The sequence below is a fragment of the Tiliqua scincoides genome, chromosome 10, assembly GCF_035046505.1.
Source record: "Tiliqua scincoides isolate rTilSci1 chromosome 10, rTilSci1.hap2, whole genome shotgun sequence".
Lineage (NCBI taxonomy): Eukaryota > Metazoa > Chordata > Lepidosauria > Squamata > Scincidae > Tiliqua > Tiliqua scincoides.
Window position 1 is genome coordinate 8815756 of NC_089830.1, and position 26005 is coordinate 8841760.

General features: G+C 48.0%; 1 protein-coding gene across 2 annotated transcripts; it reads right to left on the reverse strand.

Annotated features, from left to right (window-relative positions):
* Positions 1-305: 305 nt before the first annotated feature.
* MTF1 (metal regulatory transcription factor 1) lies at positions 306-24751 on the reverse strand. Of its 2 annotated transcripts, XM_066638972.1 has the most exons (11): positions 24638-24751; positions 21468-21929; positions 12082-12320; positions 11317-11448; positions 10362-10435; positions 9832-9965; positions 8746-8823; positions 8355-8463; positions 7006-7538; positions 6676-6739; positions 1637-5433 (listed from the first exon to the last, which is right to left on the reverse strand). In XM_066638972.1, exons 2-11 carry the CDS (start codon positions 21876-21878, stop codon positions 4976-4978), a joined length of 2232 nt encoding a protein of 743 aa, XP_066495069.1. In that variant the 5' UTR covers positions 21879-21929; positions 24638-24751; the 3' UTR covers positions 1637-4975. The 2 variants fall into 2 exon arrangements, with proteins under 2 accessions (XP_066495070.1, XP_066495069.1); XM_066638973.1 differs by lacking the exon at positions 6676-6739 and having other exon boundaries at positions 306-1727.
* Positions 24752-26005: the final 1254 nt, after the last annotated feature.

The window sequence follows — 26005 nt, forward strand, 5'->3', positions numbered from 1 at the left end:
CACTGCCAAACCCAAGGCTTTCTGCATTTGACACTTGCCTGTATAGCTCTTGCCTATAAAGTCACCAAGAGTTGGACACGACTGAACGCATAAAACACACATCTCTTCTTCCCCTACTTCCACAGGTTCAGGTCTCTGGCCCATGTCTGGATTGAGGTCCATGCTGCCACCTCCTTCTCACCTATACCTCAGTCATGTATGATTAGGGCAGAGAGAAAAAAAATGGCTCTCTTGCCTGCTCTAGCAGGCCCCATCACCTCAAGAAATGACTCCTCCAAAGGCAACAGGTTTAAATAAGCATTTAATTAGGATTCCATTGGTATTAATATTGCTTTCAATTAAAAAAATTAATTTCCCACTTCCTTGCAGGTATTTCAAAGTACAATATTAATGTTATACAAAATGGAGCAGTTAAGCAAACACTGTTATTTCACATTTTACATTCTTCAAAAATACAAATTCATGTTTATGCTTCTGGGATTTTGGAGAGGCTCTTCCTTTGGAAGTACTGTACCTGTTAACTAACATCTTCACATCACACAATGCAAGGACATTTGTTCCCATGTTTCAGAGTTAAATTAAATTTGCTTAAACACAACATATGCACTCCTGAGAGAAACTGACAACTTCAAATCTCCTCCACTTAACTCAGTGTTGCCCTGAAGAAGCAGGCAACAGGAGACAAGGAGGTCTCTTGGAGCTCAGACCCAGTAACACCATGTGCTGTCATGGAGTCAAGGGGGCGAATGCCCCCTCTCCTGGTTCAGGTTGGAAGTGAGGACCCAGAAAGGGACATCACAGATGTCATCTGAGAACCTTTAGGAGTCCCTAACTCCAACACTCTAGGACAGTGGTTCTCAAATTATGGGTCCATGGCCCCCCAACCCAATTTTTGGTGGTCTGCAAAGAGGGCAGATTAGGCTATGTGCATCAAGGGTTAAACAACCTGCTACTTAGGAGGAGCACTGCTGCCCAATCACCATTATAGCCACAGAGTGCTGAGTGACTAGTAAAGTGAAACTTCTTTTAAGGTGGGTCCTGATGCTAACCACTGCTCTCCACTGAACAGCAGGTAGTGACAGTGGTGAATGGGTTTGAAAAACCTTGCCTTAACTGAGAGATTTTCTTCCCCCACCTTATCCATTTCACACATGGTATTAACACCTGGTAGCATTTCACTGCACAGTGGGCACAGGTGTACCCACAACCTTCCCTTCCCTCTTTAAGGAGCAATGAAAGTACCCACCTCCCAAGATGCCTCAAATTAATCCAAAGTGGGAAAGGGGCAGGTACCTGATGGAGCTTCTGCATCCATCTCCACACTCACCCAACCAGTGCTAGAGAGAATAGCAGCTCCTCCTCTTTCCCTACATAAAGAGGTTTAGTATCTAAGCATTTGGAAAGAGACAACACTGCAGGGCAAAGGAAGATTCCATTTCACTTAACAGACTGCAAAAATAAAAATCAAAGAATCTCCCTGGGCATTACTGGTGAAGAGTATAGGAGGGGAACAAAAAAACCAAAACATCCCCATGTGTTAAGTAGAAACTGTATTTACTTGAAAGTGTCCACTGCATAGAAACCACTTTTTGGCCAGCGTGCACACCACTAGAAACACAGTGTGGGTTACACACCATTTCCACAAACAAGCACACAGACAGACACACACCACCACATAAATATCCAGTTTCCTTGGCATTTCTCAGTGCAGAACCAGAGTCCAAACCCTAGAAAGAAACAATAATACAGGAGGCAAATCTTACATGTCAGCCCTGACCCTGAATACAGGGAATGGTTACTTTAAAAACAAAATGGAAAGGGAGACCCCATATCTGAAACAGGCTTAAAAGGAAAGATGCCCCAATTTAAAACAAACAGCCACCCACAGCATTCAAGAACAGCCTCCAATTGAAAGTCTGTTCAATCTCTGCAAAGAGGACTGAGTCTTCTGGTTATGGTTTTGCAGAAAAGGGGAGCCAATCAGTGACATGGCTGTCACCTCTTCCATGTCCCTGTTTATCAAGAGCAGTTTCTCTTGTTGGCACCTGAACTGCTCGCAGCTACAGACCACGGGCACCAGAGACTACAAATCTGTCTGAACTGACACCTGCAGGGCTCTACCACTTCTGGTGACAAGTCACTTGCAGTGAAGTAAGGCAGGAATGTGATATCCAGAAGACCAACCCTAGAAGGTGCTACATGCCCATCCAAGGACAGCCTGTTCCTTCTTCTTCCCCTCAGAAGAGGGGCATGGCAGTTGATAGACTCTGTATCCAAGCAGTGAGCAAAGTCACCTCAGACAGCAGAAGTTCCTTTCAGCTCAGGCTCCCAATGGAAATTTTGCATAGACTGGACATTTGCTTAAAGATGCATAAGTTCGAAGGGGGCAGAACATACATAATTGAGCTGGTTCCCACACCAAATCCACCCATCTCACGCATGCACGGACACACAGAGAGCGCACGTGGATGCCACTGCTACCTACACATATTGCACTGGGGTTAAGTGCTCTTCTTTTTGCACACCCAAGTTAACGTTTACTCAGAGCGAAAAGGGGGGGAACCCTAATAACTTTGTGAAGAGTATTTACAAATTAAATTGCAGCAAGTCAGCTTAAAGAGAACTAAAGTGCATTTTAGAGCCCAGCATGCGAGTGTCAGTGGAGCAATCCCAGCAAAGTACTTTCCTTCTCTAAATTCCAGCAGCAGCAGCTTCCAGCAAATGCAGCCAACTTGTTCTCCAGCACAATCTCCATGTGGGTCCAGAGAGGATTCTCCAGTTGCTCTCCATAACCTGGGTTCTCAGCGCAACCAAATTACCCCAACTGAGCCCACAGCAGCACTAGCTGGAGAAGCAGGCCTGGAATTCATAGGTAGAGATGTTTGTTTCCAGTGGGTAAGGCAGGATTATAGTCTACATGTTACTGAACACAATGGGCTTACTTCTGATTAAGGTAATTAACACAATTTTCAAATACCTCTATTCACAGCGGCACATGCTGAGCAAAGATTATGCTCCCACACTGCACCTGTTGTGAGCAGGTCTCCAACATCCATTCCTGTGGTGCATTATCCTAATAGAGTTCACATGCTAACTCTTAATCCCTGGCTATCCAGCATGGCGGCCTCTCCATGTCCAACCAAGGAACACCCTTAGGCTATGCATGGCTTACTGGCACACTCCTATGATGTGGCCTGGCTTCATATTAACAAAATAAGAGAGCAGAAGCAAGAACCATCACAAGGATGTTTCTCTGCTCTCCATTTCCACCTGCTGCTCCACCAGAGAGAACCAAGTAGAACAGCCAAGATGTGGAACGTATATGTGTACAGAAGCAGCCACCTCATGGGACAGGCTGAAATAATCATCAGCACTTCCTGGCTCTGCCCACTTGAGGCTGCAATCCTATGCACACTTTTCCTGAAGACAGTGGGTCTTACTTCTGAATAGACAAGTGTAGGATTGTGCTCTGAGTTGCCTGTTAATTGTCAACATAGTTGAACGTGCAGTGGGAGGTCTGTGCTAAGCAGCTATGAAGTTCCCCTGAGGTTGCTGAGTCTTACCATGCTACTGGGAAGTTCCTTGAAAACCAACAGTTACCACAGCTGAATAATTTTCAGCCCAAGCACTGAACCCTCTTGATCCTGCCCTGCTACAGACTAGCTTAAGATGGATAGCGCCAAGGGCGGGGGGGAGGGGCAGCCCTTGTGTCAATCAGGCTGCCTCTCAAGAACTATCCCTTTGGCCATCAGACAAATATTCTGAATTAGGTCTCTCCTACAGTCTCCCCTAGGGAGAAATCCAGGCAGATGGCATCTATTCTTTAAAAGTAGCAACACAATAGATATATAAAATGTGACAAAGGAAGCTACACACACTGAAACCTTACAGGCTTTGGGTTGAGGGGAATCTATGTTAGGATTTTACCCTGAGTAAGTTAGAAGATAAGAAAGGACACACTTTTCACCACAGCAGGGTGGGGGTAGGACTGAACAGGAATCAGACACTTGACAGGAGAAAGGAAGCATCTGGGAAGAGCTGGAGGACCAGCTGGCCAAGTGCCAGTTCACTGCAGTTGCTCCAGAGACACCATGGCAATCGGTAGCCCTAGGGAGACGCAGCACAGTCAGTGTGTGTGCTTGACTGGAACTGGCTGAATTGTTCCTTAGTGGCAAGAGCCAGCTCTACCTGACGCAAATGGAGGCCTCCACAGACACCTCTGTCAAGCCAGGGCAACCACCTGCCAGGCTTCCATGGGTGCCTTCACTATGTCACCAGCTGCTGCGCTGAGCAAGTGGTTCTGGTAAAGCTGCAACAGTGCAAATCCTTTTAGCCCCTGAACTCCATGTAAACACCCAAACAGCTGTTCAGTGGCACTCCAGTAGCCAGCAGGATCTCTATGTAAGAGGCAGAACCCAGCTGCCATGACAGAACAAGCCCCTCTGCTTATGTGCAAACTCCTATGCGAGGCGCCTTGCACTCTGACAGGGAAGCCCCTGGGGAGCACCTGCCTTGCCCTCCCCTGCCTGACACTGAAATGGGCGGCAACAACACCCTGCACAATGCAGCTGCCTCTAGATCAAGAGCCCACCTCACCATTTGACATCTCCCACACTAACATCTTATTCTCCGTTACCCTCCTGACAATTGTAATAGTGCACACTTAGTACTGAAGACACCCCCAGGAACTGTAACAAGAACCTCACGTGCCAGTAGCCCTGCTCCCCAACTCCCACCACCATCTTAGCAAGGTGCAACTACAGAGCAGCCAGCCCCACAAGCCGTGATTCCCAGTTCCCAGTTACATCACCGGGAGGCAAAGTGACCAGAGAGTGCAGCCCAGGAGTTTAGGCATAACTTTGCTTTGTCACTATGGACAGGCCTCTCCTCCCTGGGAGAGGACCCACCTTCCAGGGCACAACAGGCTTCTGCCAATCCTTCCACATCTGCCCTCTCGGGCCAGGCTAGGAGGGCTTCACTTGGGGAAGCTGCTGCCCAGGGCAAGCTCTTCCTCCCCTTGCAGAAGGGCTTCAATTGGAATTAGTGGGGAAGGGGCCTCGGGGTTCTGGAGGGAGAGGAAGTCCGAGACATCCATGGCACTTAGGGATTGGGTCTGCAAGTCCGACAGGTTCCTTGCCAGGGTGCTCTGCTCACAAGCAGGAGGCAACATGGAGGAGAGAATAGCAGCAGAGGATGAGGAGGAAGAGGTGGCGGCGGCAGCAGAGGCAGTGACTACAGGGAAGGCTTGAGGCTGAGACCCTGGCACAGGAGGCTCCTCTGAAGCCTTGGAGCCTGGTGAGAAACAGCCCTTCCTACTGCTACTGCTGGCCTTATCCTTGCCTGAGTCCCGGCAGGCACACTGACACTGACAAGCCTCCTCCTGCTTGATGATGATCACAGGCAAGCTCAGGCCAATCTGCTGCACCGAAGTCCCTGGAAACAAACACAGACAGACAATCAGTTCATAGGCAGGCGCCAGCTGCTTCTCTGCAAACCTCTGCACACTCCAGAGCTTCCCTACCAAAACCAAGCTGCAGAAAACAGATGAGGGAAGTGTGGCAGCAATGGTCAGGAAACATTCAACAGCAGGGTCTCTAGCAGCATAAGCATCTTGACCCTGGGCAAAGGCTCAGGCAGCAGCAGAATGCCCTTGCTGGGCATCAGGAGGAGATGCTGCTATAGAACTGCCAGGATGAGTCATCGGAGTACTGCCAACATGATTTATTCACAAAAGGCTCCGGGGATGCCAAACCCCTAACTTTCTGGCAATGTTATGCCAGAAGGGTGGGGACATGGCCTGGCATCAGTTGCCTGCTGGGGGGGAATTACCATAAGTCTTTGCCTGCTCTGCTGCCCTTGATCTTCACTATAGTTATGGAGAGAATGCTTATGCTTCAGGCTGCTATCCTCTACAGTTGGCCTGAACACAACAGGACTTAAATTCTGAGTAAACATGCAGAGGATTGTGCTGTAACTCTCCTGCACCTAAACCCTGGCCCATGGGCCCAATCCGGTGCACCAGGATTAGCCTTCTGCGTGCTGCACAGCAGTGAAGTGTTACCATTCTGTGCTGCAGTCGCCAGTTTTCACAGCCGAAATCAGGGCACAACGCCTTCTGGGGCAACTGGTAGTGGAAGTTACTGCCTGGTGTGAGTTTGTGCAAAGACCGGCTGTGAAAACTGGAGGCTGTGGCACAGAATGGTAAGGCAAATACTAAGTAAGCAGCAAATGGTAAGTAGCAAATACTGCTCCACGCCTGGAAGACTAACCCTGATGCACACCATGGGCCAGTTTGGAGACTCTTCACCTAAGGAGTGTTCTCATTTTTTCCCTCAACCTCACTTCCTCAACTTATAGCTGACTGTCTGCCATAGATTTATAGAAAGGAGGACATGCACACATAAGGATACAGAAAGCTGGTGGATTTCACTTAGAGATCACCTGCAGGGAGTAGATTTTATGGGGCAGAGGTTCATTCCTTGCTGAATGTGAACACATCTTGAAAGACCAAGTGGATGGCACGTTCCACCCCCACCCCACAAACTTTGCTACCTCAGGCTGGTCCCTTCCAGTGTCAGTGTAGGAAGCAGGCTAAGCTGATGACACCCTTTGCAGTGCCAGTGTGCCGTGAAAAAAAACAGGAAGTTGTGACTCAAGGCCTCTCATGCAACTTACCTGCATTACCAGCAACTGGAAGGGCAGTAGTAAAAAAGACGTTCTCCACCACTGGGGCCTGTGGCTTTGGGAAGAGAAACACACTTAAGCAGAGACACACTTTGGGATACACTGCTGTCTGTCTGAGCCCAGACAGGCAGCAGAAGAAGCTCATTCCTATGGCCTCTAAGAAACAGGCCCTTCTCGCTTTGCAGATACCACACAGCTGAGGTGACAAACCCTTGCAGTCCTGCTCATTATTGACAACATAGCCTGGGACCCCCAAAATGGAACCCTAAGGCCACAACCCCAATTACTCCTGTTGGCACTCTCTGTGCAGGTTATACTAACCATTTGCTCTTGGGTCTGGGGCGTCCTGGTGGCACCATTTAAAATCCACTGGAGGTTCTGCTCTCCCATGACGATGCTGGACTGGAGGATGGCTGCGCTTTGTGATGGGGTGATAGTAATAGTGGGGCTGCCAGACAGTACAGAGCTCCCTCCCACAGGTACAGTCTGAATCCCGCTGGGTAGAACCTCAGGGGCACTCGGTGCTGCTGGTGCAGGGACACCTGTGACCACAGGCAGGCCAGTCCTAACAGGCTGTGGAGGTGTCTGGATGTGCTGAAGAAAGTCCTGGGAACTGGCTGCAAACGGTGTGCTGTTAGAAGCAGGCACTTCTGGGGACTGTAGGATCGTGGGTGGGGCTCCATACGTCACTTGCTGAGTCCCTGTAGGGACAGGAGGCAGTGCCGGTTGGGCAGGCTCAGAGATGTCAAGCTGCAGAACAAGTGGCAGGGACAACGTTGTGGTCTCTCCTGCAGGTGGCTGGACAGCAGAAGCTGGGCCCGCATCACCACCAAAATTTTCAATCAAGGTGGTGGCTAATAAAAAAGCACCATTAAAAAAACTGTTAGGTCTGGAGAAGAGCATCACCTAGCTGTGGCTCAGAACATACAGGGATGGGGCTAGCTTTCACATCTGACTTCCAAGAAAGCTTCAACAAGACATTTGCAAAGATGAGGACCCTCTTAACCCTAGTTTGTTTTCCCATTAGCCTAAGTGTGTGGGATGCTGTTCTTGATGTCAGAACTCCAGGAAGGTTGGAAAGGGCCACACAGACAAGATGTTACACACTTCTGGAGATTTCTGTTAAGTTAGTACAGCCCAGGTCTCCCCAAGAGGGCATGACCAGCTAACTGAGAAACTCCTTATAATCAATGCACTCCTGTTCTGCACTTATTCCTTCATTGTCACTGGATGGCTAATTATGGCACCAGGATACCGGAGGTCTTCATTGCAGTGAACAGTCAGGATGGTGCAGTAGTTCTGAAGTTGAACTTAAACCTGGAAGGTCCAGGTTCAAATCCCCGCTCAGCCATGAAGCTCCTGGGTGACTTTGGTCCAGTCACTATCTCTCAGCCTAATCTACCTCACAGGATTGTGCTGAGGACAAAAAAGTAGGAATGAATTATGTTCACTTTCCTGAGTTCCCTGTAAGAAGGGAGGTACAAAAATGTGACAGACAAGCAGAAGGTCTCTTTGAACAGGAGCATGTCATTTCTAGTTTCCTCCAGTCATCATCCTTGCATACTTGGCACCAATCCTGCCAAGTCCTAAGCCTCAGGGCAGTTTGCTAACTTCCTATAGTCACTACTAACAACAGGCCAAAGAAAAGGTGATGCGGACTAGCCCCCCACCTGTGTGCTTAGAGTCTTCCTCATCTGCAGGAGGTTCTGAGCTCTGGAACATGGGCTCCACGTTCCAGATGGTTGCTGGTACGATGGTACTCAGGTCTTGCCCGTGCATCTGGAAAAAGGAGGTGCAGTTAGGAACTCCAAGGCAGCAATAAGAACCTGTGCCTGAGCTTGGTGACAATGCAAGCCACTTGCTTGGACGGACACACTCACAGGTCTAACTCCTAGTTTTAGTGACTACTGCAGCAATTGGCTGACAGGGTTGAAAGGACCCTGCATGGTTTACAGCAAGACCAAGGAACACAGCCACCAAAATGAAGAATGCCAATTCTTACCCAAAGAAAAGGCTAGGTGCTTTTTCTATGCCACATTACTGAATACAAAAGATACTTACTGTATTTGAACTATCCCGCAGTTCTGAATCTGTGGACATGAGGCTCAAGTCACTCAGACAGAGTGAGTTGTTCGTATCCTGCAGATGAGGAAAGGGCGCATCAGTAGAGCATTTAAAATATTAGCATGGATGGTTCAAGGGGCTTCAGCCCTTGATTTAACAACATGTAGTCAGGGGGAATCTAAGACTTGGGTCAAAATCCATTTTCTGTCTCTTTCATCAAATAAGCCAACATGACTCAACAAAGGAGGCAGCAGAACAACAAACAGAGTGATGGCGGAGTGTGACTGGTGCGTGCTGATGGTGCTGCATGGACAATGGAGGGAGGGCTAGTGGCTCCCCCCCCCAGCTCCTCCCAACTCACAGGGTGATACAGGATTCCCACTATGTTATGTGGGACTACTAGGTTAGACTGGCATAAGAGGGACACAACTGCCTAGTTATTGATTTACTTACCCAGATCCTCAAATGCAGTCATCCTGGTGACCATTCCCCCCAATCTGCCCCCTCACCCCATGTCCCTTCTGTTCCCTCAAACTCTAATGAATGCTTAGACAAGCCTTAACGTTTAACTACCACTGTTTGATGATTAGCTCAAATTCAAAATATTACATTATCTTATCTTTGCTAATCAGACCTGGCAGGAATTCCAGAGTTTAAAAATAAGCCATTAAGAGGGGAAATGCCAAGTTGAGGTTGATTTCAGTCTCTCGCAGCCTTTGCAGTCTCGGTTCAGACTCCACAAATAGCTTCAATGGTGAGGGACTGAATCCCACCAAGTCACTCACCAGGATGTCCATGAAGGATAGGCGAGAACTAGGTTCAAATCATGGTCACGTAGGCTGCAACCCCACACACCTACCTGGGAGTAAGTGTCACTGAAAAAAATGGGACTTACTTCGGAGTAGACATACATAAGGTTGCTGTTAATCATGTGGATGTTTGCATGCCCCCCACCCCCCAAAAAAAGCCCTGGCTATGGAGAGTCTAATATCATAGGTAGACTACAGTGTGTTGACTAAGGTGCAATGATGCTCCTCCCAAGAGAAAACCTCGCTATCATCAGTGGAGAGGGAAGTCACTCACCTCAGAGATGCCGCTGTTGGGGAGCACAGCATAGGAGGACCCTTTCTCATGTCCCTTCATGTGACTCTTTAGGCTGTACTGTGTGCTGAAAGTTTTCTCACAGCCATTGCTGGGACAGAAGAAGGGTCTCTCACCTACAAGAAGAGGAAAAAATGCAGGCACTGATGCCAGTCAAGCTGCCCTGAGTTCCCTGTTGCTCAGACCTGGACAGAGGGCAACAGGGACTGTGGCAATATCAGGTGAGGTAGGAGATGGACTCAGCATGTAGGAACCTGGTGGAGCAGGTTTCAGTGAAAAATATTCAGCAAGTCAGCTACCACATAAGGAGTTTCCCTCTATTTCCTATATTGGTTTGGGCTTTTAAAACTACTTTTCATGTAATATTTTAGCTTCCTCAATTCTGAGTCAGTAACAACCATCTTTCAGACCCAGCAAGCAGGTTGTGACAATGCTGTTGCCATGTGCCTGCACCAATGCCAGGTGCTTGCCTTCGTAAGAGATCCAAGAATGGTTCATCCCCACAGACTTACCCGTGTGTGTTCTGACATGTGTTTTTAGGTGATGGCTTGCAGCAAAGGCTTTTCCACAGCCATCATGATCACACCTATAGGGTTAAGTAGAGAAGAAACATTGAGAAAGCAATAGGAAGCATCCTGTAGAGACCAGTTCAAACCGATATTTAGTTTTCTTTTATTGTGTTGCTTTATCATTTACAATTTCTGAAAGCTAAACTTGTATGCCACTTTGCACAGTGTTCATGTGGAAAAGCAGGTTATAAATTAAATAAATACTGCAACAGCAGGCAAGGCATTCCTCTGTGCAGACATGAGGCTGCCCCTGAAGAAGGCATCACGACAAACACAGATGCCACAGCTCCATCTTACAGCTCCTTATAAGTGGTAACAAGCAAGGCTGCCACTTAGAAGGAGCTCAGAGCTTAGCCAAGGTAGCACTGCTGGGTCCAGTTTCAATGCAGGACAGGGTTCCTATGCTTTTAAGGGGAGAGGAAAATCCTGGAGATGCAACTTCTCTCATCACTGCAGCACAATGACTGCTGACATTCACTCTCATAAGCAGCTAGCAACGGCTGCAACCGCTGGCTCTTTTGGGCCATGAGCAATGAAAATGTTGACTAGTGAAGTCAACACTTTTGGGCCATGAGCAATGAAAATGTTGACTAGCCAAGTTTTAAAACTTGGCAGAACTTGCCAGACAGCAGGACACTAGTCAAAAGCAGATACAGTATGGAATCAGAATGAGGAGAGTTAAGAAACCGTTCCCCGTTGACTCAGGTGGACATAGGGTGTGACCAAGACAGACTTTAGACAGCCTTGAAGTGCAATGAGTGCACACATTATTGTAACCCAAGACGCACACAAGAGAGGACCCAGAAGAAAAGTGAAGCACAGTCGCCTATTCAGCAGCACTAGAATGATTAGCTAGTGAGCCAGGCAGACCTTGCCCCACTGCAACTGGAGGACTCACCTGAATGGTTTCTCTCCCGTATGAGTCCGAATGTGTTTCCGTAGATCACTGAGCGTGGTGAAGTACTTGCTGCAACCCTCCGATTCACAGTTAAATGTTTTCCCTGTGTGAAGCCTCTGATGGGCTTTCAACCTATAGAAGGGAAATAACTGTCACTGTGGGGCCTCTTCTGGACTGAGCCCAAACCAAAGAGGCAAGCAACAAGGCAATCTTTCCATTGAAAGTACATGAAACAGCAGGCTTCATCTGGACAGGTGCGAGCCAGGGAGCCACATCCAGAACTGGTCTGCCTCTCTGGAAGTGAACTGTCCTTCTTGCAGACTCTATAGACAGGCTGGAAGAACAGCCTCCCTTCTAACATAACAGTAGTCCAGAAGGGAAAGTTACACTTCAGCAAGTGAATTATAGAGGATCAAAAAGCACTGACTATGGTGTGATGCTAAGTTGTGAACCAGGACCTCTCTGCTCTGAATCTCACATCTGCTATAAACTCACTAGATGGGCCTTAAGCAAGAAAACTTACCCTAAAGGTTGTTGTTTGGATTACAAGATAATACATAGATATGCTTTGCACACTTAAAAAGCACCACACACATGCTAAGAATTACATGAGAGAGAAAAAGCTAACTTTTTCTCAGGACAAAGATGCTCTAAGATTTATGGTTATATTTTGGATGTCTTAGTCAAGTAAATCTGCCCTTACTCACGCTTATCTTCATGTAGAATATTTTGAGATTGAGAGGGGGGAAGCCCTCTGGCTCTTACCTGTACAGTGTATTGAAGGCTTTCTCACAGCCCTGAACATCACACTCAAAAGGCTTCTCCTTGGTGTGGACACGAACATGGATTTTGAGGCTATAGGAGGTCAGAAAGGCCTTCCCACATCCCTCCTGGTTGCATACAAAGGTGTATTCCCCCCGGTGAGTCTTTTGGTGAGTGCGCAGGTTGCCTGCAGTGCTGTAGGTACGAGGGCAGCCCTCAAAGGTGCACTGATAGCGCTTCACCTGTGAAACAAATAGGGCACAACTTAAATCTCCACCATGTATATGGCCATCTCTTCTCAGCAATGGGCACAAGAGAGCTCAATCTACTTCACAGGGGTAATGCAAGAAAAAAAAAAAAAAGGATGACTCCATACATGCTATGTTAAGCTTCCTAAAAGAAGAATATGGTGTTAATGTGATTGAGACATCAGATAAATCAATAGCGTAAGCTGAAATCAATACATAGGGTTATCACGGTTTTTCTCCAGCAATCTGTGAAAGAAAGCTGGGCAAAATGTCACTGTCACCTACTGCTGCTTCTTCTTCAGCTGGGACTGGGTCCTGCCTCCCCTCCCAGAGACCAGCAGAACCACCAACTGCCCTGTGAACAGGAGAAGAAGCACCCATCAAAGGTTGGGGGGGGGAACAAACAGCTTTTATTGTTTTAATTATTTACTGAATGTAAGTCAGTCACCCTTGTCACTGAAGAGCAGGATGAAATGCTTTAAGTAAGAACATAAGAAGAGCCTTGCTGGATCAGGCCAAGGACCCTTCTAGTCCAGCTTCCTGTATCTCACAGTATCTCACCAGATGCCTCTGGGAGCACTCAAGACAACATGATACCTGTACCCTGTTGCCACTTCCTTGCATTCAGAGATAAATGAATCACCCATTCTGGGATGAGAAAACAGCACACAAGTCAACCAAAGTGAAGGGCTGCCACAACTGAAGAGGATCACAGTAAAAACTTACCTTCAAGAAAGAAATACCTAGTTCAAAAGAGGTAAGAACAGTGACAATACGAAACAGAAGTAACAGTAAATAAAGCAACTTAGGGTGTAATCTAACCCATAAGAACATAACAACAGCCCCACTGGATCAGGCCATAGGCCCATCTAGTCCAGCTTCCTGTATCTCACAGCGGCCCACCAAATGCCCCAGGGAGCACACCAGATAACAAGAGATCTCATCCTGGTGCCCTCCCTTGCATCTGGCATTCTGACTTAGCCCATTTCTAAAATCAGGAGGTTGCACATACACATCATGGCTTGTAACCCATAATGAATTTTTCCTCCAGAAACTTGTCCAATCCCCTTTTAAAGGCGTCCAGGCCAGAGGCCATCACCACATCTTGTGGCAAGGAGTTCCACAGACCAACCACACGCTGAGTAAAGAAATATTTTCTTTTGTCTGTTCTAACTCTCCCAACACTCAATTTTAGTGGATGTCCCCTGGTTCTGGTGTTATGTGAGAGTGTAAAGAGCATCTCCCTATCCACTCTGTCCATCCCCTGCATAATTTTGTATGACTCAATCAAGTCCCCCATCAGGCGCCTCTTTTCTAGGCTGAAGAGGCCCAAACGCCGTAGCCTTTCCTCATAAGGAAGGTGCCCCAGTAATCATCTTAGTTGCTCTCTTTTGCACCTTTTCCATTTTCACTATGTCTTTTTTGAGATGTGGCGACCAGAACTGGACACAATACTCCAGATGTGGCCTTACCATCAATTTGTACAATGGCATTATAATATTTGCTGTTTTGTTCTCAATACGTTTTCTAATGATCCCAAGCATAGAATTGCATAGAACCCCTTATGTCAGTGCTTTCCAGCACTGGCATAGCAGTGCCAATGGGACGTGTGCTGCATCCTGCAGTTGGGACAAAGGCTCACTGAGGCCTCCTCAAAGTAAAGGAATGTTTGTTCCCTTACCTCAGAGCTCCATTGCCCTGAAGTCAGTGCTGGAAAGCACTGATATAAGGGGTTAGGATTGCGCCCTTAATTACTGAACTCACATTTTAACATTCCATAATAATGGTCATTGACTCTTCTATCCCATCATCTTTTTACTATACTTTCTTTTTCTCTATCCCCTATAACCCCATATCTGCCAACTGAGGGAGAACGTTTCTGCTGATGTGGACACTGATCCACAAAAGCTTATGATGAAAGGCTGAAGCTGATAACTATATGCAACCTCCAGGTTTCAAAGGCAGCCTATCTATGAATACCAGATGCAAGGGAGTGGTAACAGGATATAAGCATCTTGTTGTCTGTGTGCTCCCAGAGGCATCTGGTGGGCAACTGGGAGATATAGTAAGCTAGACAGGATGGGGCATTAGCTGGATCCAGCAAGGCTCTTTTTTAACGTATATTTATTTTTTTAACATACTGTTTGCTGAAAAAGTTGCTATGCCTCTGGAAGACACTGAATGCAAACCTATATTTTAAGTAGACTTCTCCAACTTCCCGGATCACCCTGGTAACCAGGCTCTCTTGGGCAAGGCATGCTTTATAGCCTACCCAACTCTGCAAGGTGACCAGAGAAAGGTCACCAAACTGAGAAGCCAGGATGTTCTCCTCTCTCCAGTGGATGAAAACAACCACTTCGCAAAGTAAAAAAGGGCCAAAGGCTCCAGTGCATTAGATATTCTACTACAGCATAAGGATGGAGGAACCTCCCAAGTGAGTGAAATAGGTACTTCCCAGGTGGAATCTAACAATAGGCACAGTGCTGAAATGTTTACAGAGAGAGCTTCAACTCTCAGTAGGGAAGAACAAACAGCAGCTGTTACTGGAAGGTCACCACGACTTTCAAGTCACCTTCCCTTTCATCTCCACTGAACGTGAGGAGTAATATCCAGAACTCTCCCCAAAATGGGACAACCAGTTGAACCAGAATAGTTCTTGGGGCACCATGACTGCATCTGATACATTTAGACACAATTCAGGCTCAAGCTATTGGCACCTGCAAGACTCGGCTGCTGGGAGTGGATTGATGGTTGGTTTCATGGGGCAGCTCAATCCAAGAGTCTAGGGTCACACTGAAAGTCTGATGCTTCCTGCTGGACACAATCCTGCCCAGGGCTTACAATGGTGTAAGCTGTTTAGTGCTTGGCATGTTATATCTAAAAACATTTGTCATTCTGAAGGAGCTGAACAAAAGTAGCTAACATTAGCTGAGAGACCTGGGAAAGCTTCTGGGTGTGTCCCATGGTGAAAGGACCATTGCATCCTGGACAAATGCATCCCAGTCAAATGCATTCTGGTATTGGACATGTGCATTTTTTTTTTTTTTTTGCATCCTGAACTTTTTTATCCCAATATATGTATATTTACATTTGACGTAGTTTTAAAATGCAAATATAAGGTTAAGGCTGGTATAAGAGGCTTAGGAACATGGGTTTTGTTGCCCAGTTATAGTGAGATGCAAATAATTGGAATGTAAAAAATTCCAGATCCAAATACCCAGGGATGCCAATGACTGGACACATTTGATCAGGACAGAAATACCCTAGTATCATGTTCCATAGAAGGTACATTGCCCTCAGGATGTGCACACACATAGTCTGCTAGGAAGGGGTCTCTTCCTAACAGTCACGCCTCCTCTTTGGGATACAGCTGCACTAAGGAGGAACCTGCCTGAAACTTATTTTGAAGTGTTATATTCGAATTAGACAATTCTATTTTTTTTTTTTTTCGTTTTCTTGAAAGGACAGTTAAAGCAATCTTGGGGACTTTGAACCAGCCACTAATGTACTCAAAAAGATTTAACAGCCACTGAACTATCACTAGCCCACCTTCCATGGGGAGATCTGAGCAAAGGATTTGTTGGCTCAGTTGAGTGGCTTAGGCTAATGTAGAAAAAGACTATAGAGTCTGGTGCCAAAGCTGGCAGAGGTGACAAAAGTGGTTTCAGTAGCAGCAGCAGCTTTCTGAACAAGTTGTGCTGCTAACAGTTCTGAAGTCCAGTCACGTGGTACAAGAATACAGGAGAAGAGCATGGCACCCCCCACAGAGAACCAGGTTGCACTGCTGAGATTAGTCCCACTGCAAGAAAAAGCTCTGTAACTTCCCCCGCCTTCAAATTAAATCAGGTTTCTTTACTGCAACTCAAGGTGGTGTACATGAAGTTCCCAAGGGGACACCCAGACAGATGGTGACCAGACCTAGATCTGCTTAACTGCCTCAAGTCAGTTACATCATGTGCACTCAGACCATGCCCTGGGGCCCCTTGCCTGTTCCCAAGTTACCCAAGGGTGTACAGCAGGGGTGCTCACACTTTTTTGGCTGGAGAGCTACTTTGAAACCCAGCAAGGCCTGGAGATCTACCCTCCAGGGGGGCAACTTGGGGGGTGATGAGAAGTGGGGTGACTCCATGTGTGGGGCCACGGGGAGGGGTTGGGGAGCCCTCCGGGGGGGGCAACTTGGGGGGTGACGGGAAGTGGGGTGACTCCATGTGTGGGGCCACGGGGAAGGGTTGGGGAGCCCTCCAGGGGGGCAACTTGGAGGGGGGATGGGAAGTGGGGGGGCACCAGGTGCGGGGCCAGGGGGAGGGGTTGGGGAGCCCTCCAAGAGAGCAACTTGGGGGGGTGATGGGGAGTGGGGGGACCAGGTGTGGGGCCAGGGGAGTGGCTGGGGAGCCGTCCAGGGGGGCAACTTGGGGGGGTGATGGGAAGTGGGGGGACACCAGGTGCGGGGCCAGGGGAGCGGCTGGGGAGCCCTCCAGGGGGGCAACTTGGGGGCAGCCCCACACCCTCTTCCCCGCCCGCCCTCCCTCTGCCCCGAGGCGCCTGCTCAGCTCACCCTCTGGGAGCTGAAAAAGTTCAGCTCTGGGAACAGGACCCTCTGGGAGCAGGAAAAGTTATCCGAGAGCGCCGCAGGGCCAATCCCAGCCTCGCGCCGCGCTTCCTCCCGGGCTCCCCTTACCTGTCCCCAGGGAGGGGGTCTCGGCGGCGCCTCCGGCGGCGCTCGCCCTCCCGCCGGCCGCAGCCTCACAGCGCCCGGCGCCCGAGGCAGGGACGGTGGTGCCCGTGTGGGGCAGCAGCAGCAACCAGAGTGTCCCCACCGGCCACGGGCTCCAGCACCGCCTGCCCACACCACCGCCCCTGGGGGATGCGCCACAGCCGGGGCAGCTTCTGCTCATCTCCGCCGCGGCTCCTCGGCACTGGATGCGATGGCGGGCCAATCGGGAAGCTCCCGGGCTCTTTTCCGCCCCTTTCATTGATTGAAATGGGCGGGAAAGAGCCCCGGAGCTTCCCGATTGGCCCGCCATGTTGAAAGGGGCGGGAAAGAGCCCCGGAGCTTCCCGATTGGCCCGCCATGTTGAAAGGGGCGGGAAAGAGCCCCGGAGCTTCCCGATTGGCCCGGCGACGCCGAGTGTCCCGGATGCGATGGCGGGCCAATCGGAAGCTCTGGGGCTCTTTCCCGCCCCTTTCAACATGGCGGACGGGAGGCTCGGCACGCGATCGACCAGATTTTGCTTTGCGATCGACCGGTCGATCGCGATCGACGTCTTGAGCACGCCTGGTGTACAGCATCAGTTAGAACATTGACAAGGCAGCTCTTGGAGGACCTGAATGAACTGCCAAGGAGCTTGTGAAAAAAGTTCGGGAAAGCAGTTCATCAAGTTTAACAGTGTGGGAAGGGTTGGAAAAGCCAGATGGAGCAACATCCATGAGGCAGGGTGGGGGGAGGCTCTTGCCAGAAGTTTCACAGTAAATGAGCAAGGGTTTAGGGATGAAAGAATTACAGCCAGGTTGTGATGAGAACTTGAGAATACCTCCATGAGATTTTGGGAACATTTTATTGGGGACTGCGTGCATCTGTGCCTGAAGCCTCTCCAGACTACATAGAAAAACTTCTTCCAAGAACCATGCTCCCTAAAACACCAGTTCACATAACTTTACAGAGGCCGCCACCCTATCCAACAACGTTAATCCCTTCTTCCTTACAAATCAGATAATACCTTTAACTTTAAGGAACGTAGACAGCCAGGTGTACATGCCCCTTCAGCTGCACAAGGGTTCAAAGTAGAAAAAAAAGTGTTCAAGCAGTATGTTTTCTACTGGAAACTGACTGAACTGGACTATTGCCACAAGGGGTGGAACAGTGGTCCTCTGCACAGTTCAGCTGCAGCCCCCATCCCGCGGGAAAGGTCACAAGCTACTATGTTCACATACACTACAGAACACCACTCTTCCTCACAAACACCAAGTAAGAATCTCAAGCCAAAGAACAGGTGTTACTGACGTGGTTGTCAAGTCCGTTACCTTCTCTGTGCTTCGTTTCGATCCCCACAGGCAGCTGTCCTACCAGCAAAGGCACCATACAGATCCCAAGGGAAGCTTATAGCCTGCCTGAACTGACTAGTAAGGGCCCAACTGCTGCTTGGTAGGGTTACTGAGCTACTCATTCCAGTCAGGCCCCTGTGGCTTTGCAAACTCCAAAGTGGACAGGCAACCAACTGGTGCAGCTAGTTCTCACAGGCACCTGTTATCCGGCTGTCTACTGTGTAACTCACAATAGCACAACAGCCCTGTGTCACATGCCAACCCAATGACTGGCCCAAGCAGTGTTCCCTCTGAAAGTTCTATGTGCTAGTCTGTGCCAAATGTGAGGCAAAGTGCTCTTTGCTTGTTTCCTGCTATGGCTGGGTGTTAGCAAGCAGCTTTGTGGTCAATGTAGGTTCTAAGTGTGCTTCCCTCTGTTGTCCCTGACATAGGTGTTTCTGGTCAGTCAAAATGTGAGCACCTTGCTGGTGAGGGCAAGTTCCATGACTGAGCTCAAACCTGTCTCATCTGGCACCCAGATCATGCCTCTGTGCAGTGAGCCACTGGTATCCTGCTTTGCTTGAGTGCTGTTGCTTTTGAGGCTCCCCTTGTGACTCATCCCAGTCCATTCCCCAGCAAAAGGATTCCTTCTGGCTGGCAGGTGCCCTCACAGGGATGCAATCCCTTGCTATTGAGAGGCTTGCATGTTTGTTTGTTTTTTGCCCTTTTGCTGCTGGTTCCACTGAGACTCCTGTGGCATCCTTATGCTGTGCTATGTGGTGTGGTGTCCTTTCGGCATCTTTCTGTGGTTGAGGTGGTGACAGTTGCTGTATTCCTAGTGGTTGGCTGGCAGCATCCTCCCCCCAGCACTGGCCACTCATTGGCCCTTCACCTGTCTCTGCCCCTTAATCAGTTCACTCTAGTGGCACTTTTCTAGCTGCCAGTGTTGGGGCTGATTGGATGCAGCGATTGACATCACACTAACGACAGATGGATGAGTTACCGACTTCACGGCAATAACACATGGATACAACATGGATGCCACGCTGCCATCAGGATGCCGTTCCGTGAATAGCAGGTTGTGTCAATGTTTCCATGGCTGCTAGGCGTGTTACTAGGAAGGGCCGCACCAGTGTTGTTTTGTCAGGGCAGGCTTGGTATTTGGCACTTGTCACACTGGTATATGTGTGCTTTTGGTGTGGCTTAGCCAGGATGGGCTTAGGATATGATAGATGTTGTAAGAGCCCAGTCCAGCTTACATCCACCCAATCAATGGCAAGTAGCATTTTTACTCTCATAGGAGTGCCTAAGTGCCACCCACTTTTGTGCCATTCATACATACACAGCTAAAGCCTTTCTCCTCAAAACTACCTCCATCATCTTCCATACATCTTCCAAAAGCAAATGGTATGGTCTGCTTTATGTATGCAAAATGTACATGGTACATGTACATTACATACATGTACATGGTATGTAAAAAGTACATGGCAAATGTATGGTCTGCTTTACCATGATCAACTCAAAATCGATTGAAAACTCCACGTGAATGTTATTTGTGGGAACCTTATAAAACTAGAGATAGGGAATGTAATCTCCACTGTTGCTCAAACTAAATCAGTCTCATTATTCCTCATCACCTAAAGCAGTAAAAAGTGTTACAAGGAATCAGTTTGTTGAAGGCTGAACTCATCCAGCACACTCCTCAGTAATCACACTGAAACCAGCACCACTTCCCCAGAAATATGCAGTTTTAGGACTCCAGCTTCCTATTTCAGATTATAAGCTTATAGAAGGTGGGTCCTTAAGACTCCGTTGAGCAGCACATCCTTCCTCTCCCATCCAAATAATCAAAGCACAATACATCCAAGTTTAAAGTGGATACACTGACAGAAAATGCAGTACAGGAATTTTTGCTGCTGTTAACATATTAAAATATAAACAACCCATTTGCTATGCAAACCACACAAAAGATTATTTCTACCTATTAGAATCCAAGTGCTGTATCTAAAGCTTCAAATTCCTAATCACTGCTCCACAGATCAAAACTAGATTACTTTAGAGCAATTACTGCAGTTTGGATTTGCTCTCCACTTCAAAGCATACCCCACCTAGTCAAGGTTACAAGAATCCAGTGATTTTGCAAGAGTGCAGTTTCTACACTTGGGCAGAATTTGGTTTCTCCAGCATTTTACAATTCTTATACAGTTTTCTAGCATATTTCTGGTTAATTGCTCCAAGGGTATGATTGTAAACCCTGGTGAGCTGTTAAGACAGCAGAAGAGTTGTGGAATAAGATTTCCAGGGGCCAGAGAGACTTCAGTGGCCAGGACAGAGTCACCAACAGCAGTATGATTCAAAACAAAAATTGCAGAATTTCTCTTGTCATGACTATCTCATGACACAATTCTCACGTTTCTGTTTTTAAAAAGCACAAACAGCCCTGGTGATTTTGTTCTAGTATTGTAAAGATTCCCAAGAAGGGCAAAACAACATGAAGTACTGAATTCACCTATGACTATTCAAGACTTAGTATGGCGAGAGTAGACATGCAGCAGCCATTCTGTTATTACAGGTACATGTCAGCTCAGAAAGTCAGAGGCTCTACCTAGCACCATCCTGTGGTGCCTGCTTTCCATCTTACTTTTAAAAGACACAGGTCGCAATTCTAACCAATTTTCCAGCACTGACATAAGGGCAATGCACCTCTGAGGTAAGGGAACAAATATTGCCTTACCTTGAGACCGTCATGACAGCCCCCCAACTGCTGGATGCAGCACATGCCCCACTGACACAGCTATGCCAGTGCTGGAAAGTTGGTGAGGATTGTGCCCACAGTTACATATTCTGGGAGTCATCCTTTTATCAAAAGATGCATGGAGATGTAACGTTTGGTTTACTTCACAAATATGTCTTAAAAGAGAAGCATGTGTCAGCTTGGAAGCTTAGGCACCTCTTCTCTGTTGAAGATACATGTTTGGAGAAAGGCAATTTCTGGCCCCAGAGAAAAAATAAAGAACAGAATACAGCATTTTTTAGAGTACCACAAAAAGCAACACTTTGAGATCCAGATAAAATGCCTCCAGAAAGGGGAAAGTAGCTGGATTACAGTCCATTACTTACTTCTTTAAGCTTGGTCTCAGGGCATTCCGACTGCAAAGTGAGGGTGGCTCCTTCGATGTTTCGTGGCATGGGAGTTGAGCCAGGATTGATAGTCAAATGAATCTGATCTGGAGAAATAATGTGCTGGACATAACCCTGGGACATTCCTTCATGGTCAGCTATCAAATGAAACCTGTCCTCATGACCATCAGAAAAAAAAGGCAGGTGATCCCCACACTGCCCGTCATCATCCTCATCCTCCAGCGGCCCTTGGTCTTGTTCAATGAGAACTGTTGTCCGGTCATACACCATCCTGGATGAGGATGGGACAAGGCCATTCTTGTCCACAAACCTCAACGGTTTATCATCCTGGGCCAAGTCATCTTCCTCCACTTCATAATAGATTACATTCTCAGGACTGTTTTCCCCCATGGCTAGGTAGAAATCAGGGTCGAGTCACATAATTAGTACACAACAGTTCACCTATGAACAGAATACAGAACACATAGTTAGAATAGCCTGATCAGATCAACATTAGAAAACTGATACTAATTTGACTTTCAGGGCTTGTATAATTTGATTTATTTTGCTCCTTTACAATTCTATTATTCTGTCCCATGCAGAATATGCTTCAGTTGCTTTAGGCAAACTGTCATTACCTGTTGCATGTTCAGTTTGGGTGCTATGGAAGAAAGTTATTTAGAAATAATGACAACAATTCACCGTATAACAGCCATGAGTAAACCTTACCTACAACTATTGTTCATGACAGCAAATCCTCCTTCTGAGAGACAAGTCCCAGCAAGGTTTAAAAGAAACATGGTAAGAGCCAGCACCAAATCTTTAGGCAAGGAACATGTAAGGGGCGTAACAGAGATTTCAGACCCAGAGAAGTTCAGCATTGCACACCTAGATTGCACACAACCACAAACTGGCCAAGAACAGATACATTTGTTCTCAGCTTTGTATTACAAAAACCAGGCAAGGCATCCTGTACATAACGTCTTCAGCTACTACTGCAAATTATGAGTCAGAAGCCTATGCTATACCATATGTGCTGTACATAAAGCACATGTCTGCCACCAAACATACTGCCAAGTTCACTTAACAGCACTCTGCGAAGGTTGGAAATGACCTCAGAAGATTTTGGACTCCAAAGGCTAAAGCCCCCTGTGGGATCACTGCATCTCAACTTTGCTCTCACAGAAATACAGGAAGGAAGGGGTCTTGTACTTGAAGGAAGGGCCATGTACTCCAGTACTTCTCAAATTTTGCCCTCCACCATAACACTTCACATGGTCCACCTAATCAAAGTACCACTGGAAGCAAGTGGAGATGGCGTCACCAGTTACTTCTGGGTTGGGAGGCCAGATGTGATGTGACAAACACGAGTTAAGAGACTCGGGGTGAATGGGAGGGCTTTTTCAAGCACAGAAAAGCATGCTTTGGAGCTCTGCCTGCTGAGCCAAGCCTCTTACCACTGTTTGTTGCATCACATTCTTGGTCTCACTGCTGGATGGCAGGGGTCCTGCAAGTACCACCAGATATCACCTCAAGTACACTGGTGGTGCCTGTACCACTGGTTGAGAAACACTGATCTACTTCAAATCCACCCACCTGGCTTTAAGCAGAAAATGCCTCTCTGGAGTAGCTCCCACAGGCACCTGTCAAGTCTCTGCTTGAAGACCTCAAGGGAGAGAGAACTCACCACCTCGGTATCCCTGAGAGTGGGAGATACTCCAGAGAGGGATCTCCTGCTTCAAGCAGGAGAGGGGGAAGAAAGTAGGGGTGGCTGGGGGAAGAAAGGGGCACTCTCACGGATACCAAGAGAAATGGTGGATTCTCCCTCACCTGAGTTCTTCAAGTGCCCCACCCCCTCCTAGCCGCTTCCTACTCCACTCCCCCCAGCTTGAAGCAGAAAATGCCTCTCTGGGGTAGCTCCCAATGCGTCTATCAAGCCTCTGTCTGAAGACCTCAAGTGAATGCCCCATTTCCCCCCAGGTATCCCTGAGAGTACCCCATTTCTCCCCTAGTCACTCCAACTTTCTCACCCCCACAGGCGCCTGACAAGCCTCTGCTTGAAGACCTCAAGAGAGAAAGAACCCCCACTTCTCTTGGCACCCTGAGAGTGCCCCATTCCCCCCCAGCCCCCTCACTTTTCCCCAAACAGGTGCCTGTTATGCCTCTAAACAGGTGCCTGTTATACCAGGGGACATCCACTAAAATTGAGTGTTGGGCGGGTTAGGACAGACAAAAGAAAATATTTCTTTATTCAGCGTGTGATCAGTCTGTGGAACTCCTTGCCGCAGGATGTGGTGCTGGCGTCTAGCCTAGACACCTTTAAAAGGGGATTGGACAAGACATGATGTGTATGCGCAACCTCCTGATTTTAGAAATGGGTTATGTCAGAATGCCAGATGCAAGGGAGGGCACCAGGATGAGGTCTCTTGTTATCTGGTGTGCTCCCTGGGGCATCTGGTGAGCTGCTGTGAGATACAGGAAGCTGGATTAGATGGGCCTATGGCCTGATCTAGGGGCTGTTCTTATGTTCTCTGTCTGAAGACCTCAAGAAAGGGAGAACCCCCCCCATTTCTCTTGGTTTCCCTGAGAGTGCCCCATTCCCCCCAGCAACCCCCACATCTCCCCCCCAGGCTCCTGTCAAGCCTCTACTTGAAGACCTTAAGAGAGGAAGAACCCACCACTCTTCTTGGTATCCCTGAGAGCCACCCCCACTTTCTGCCTCCCCCCAGAGGCCCCTGTCAAGCTTCTGCCTGATGACCTCAAATGAGTGCCCCACAACCCCCCCAGGCCCCTGTCAAGCCTCTACTTGAAGACCTTAAGAGAGGAAGAACCCACCACTCCTCTTGGTTCCCCTGAGAGTGCCCCATTCCCCCCAAGTATCTGGAGTGCCCCACTGCCCACAGCGACCCCAATTTCTGCCCCCCAGGAGAACCCGCCAAGTTTCTAATATAAAGAGAGCCCCCACCCCAGAGCAGTCACCCCTCCCCCCAGTCCGGCCCAGCCCCCCAGCCAGGGCAGCCCGAGGGCGGGCCCCAGGACGAAGGCCCAGCAAAGGCCCCAGGACGAAGGCCCCAGCAGGCCGCGCAGGGAGGCCCGGGCAGCCCCGACCCGCCGAGGGAGGGGAGGGACCGGGCAGCCCCGACCCGACCCACCCCGCAGCAGCGCCTCACCGGCTCCCTCCAGCGCCAGGCCGGGCCCAGCCCGCGTCGCCGCCATCACGCCCGGCCGGCCGGCCAGCCAGGCGCTCGGTCCCCGACCCGTCAGAGAGGCGCCGCAGACATCCACGCTTCCGCTTCCGCCTGCCGCGGGGCACGTCGGGAGAGTCCCACTTCCGGTTGGGCTCCTGCCATAGAGACAGGCGGGCTACAGCGGCACCCTCCGGCGCCCCCTAGAGGCTGGCCCGCTTAGGGCGGAGGTCCTCCAGCATTCCAACCCCCTGGGAGTGACGCCATCCACCTGGGAGTGACGTCACGGGAGGGAGTGACGTCACCAAGCAGAGAAAATCATGACACGTGGCAAAATCGAATCCAAGTTAATTAAATAAATTACATTAAAATAATAATAATAATAATAATAAAACTTTATTTTTATCCCGCCCTTCTCCCAAAAAGTTCTCCCAATTAAATTAAAAGTTTACAATATGTCTAAACACTGAATGGAAATAATTTTTTTGTATTTAAAAAAAATGTGATGTCATCCACCTGGGAGTGATGTCATGAGAGTGATTGACGTCATCAAGCAGGGAACATTATGACAAAATTAAATCAAAATTAAGTAAATTAATAGTAAATTTAATTTAACCAATTTAATTTGCAGCCCAGTGCTATGCATGTCTACTCAGAAGTAAGTCCCATTAGAGTGAATGGGGCTTACTCCCAGTAAAGTGTGGATAGGATTGGGCTGTGCGTTAAGTAAAAGTAAATAATTAAATTAAATTAATAATTAAATTAAAAATTAAATCCACTCCCAGGTGGATGGCATCACGTTTTTTTAAAATAAAAAATTATTTTAATTCCATTTTTAGATTGATTGTAAACTTTTAATTTACTTTTAATTTAATTAAAAGTTTACAATAAATCCAAAAATCTGAAATGAAATAATTTTTTTTGTATTTTAAAAAATGTGATGTTATTAACTTGGGAGTGATGTCATGGCTGGAAGTGATGTTATCAAGTAAGAAATTTTTTTAATACGCCCATATGACAAAATCAAATCAAAATTAACTAAATTAAAAGTTTACAATAAGTATAAAATGTATTCAGGACTGGACCGTATACATTGTATAGGGCAGCAGGTTTTTTTCCCCAAGGATTCCACAGGTCCCTTGGTGTTTTTCCCCACAGCTCCCCGTGTGCTGGATCCTTGTAGGCATCTTGCAAGAGAAGCCCCCCACCCACCCACCCATTTGCTTGTGCTACTGAAAGTGCATCCTGTCCCCAACCTGCAGTAGGGGGTGGATACAGGGTATGGTGTAGTTGGCAACCTTCAGTCTCGAAAGACTATGGTATTGAGCTCTGAATGGTGGTTCTGGAACAGCG

What these genes read in the sequence shown, in the direction of transcription:
- MTF1 (XM_066638972.1), bottom strand. Translation starts at nt 21,878, where the DNA reads ATGGGGGAAAACAGTCCTGAGAATGTAATCTATTATGAAGTGGAGGAA. An exon ending in CTGAGACCAAGCTTAAAGAA is followed by an intron (nt 12,321 to 21,467) that starts GTAAGTAATGGA and finishes TTTGTTTCACAG; the next exon opens with GTGAAGCGCTATCAGTGCAC. An exon ending in ACGGGAGAGAAACCATTCAG is followed by an intron (nt 10,436 to 11,316) that starts GTGAGTCCTCCA and finishes TTAACCCTATAG; the next exon opens with GTGTGATCATGATGGCTGTG.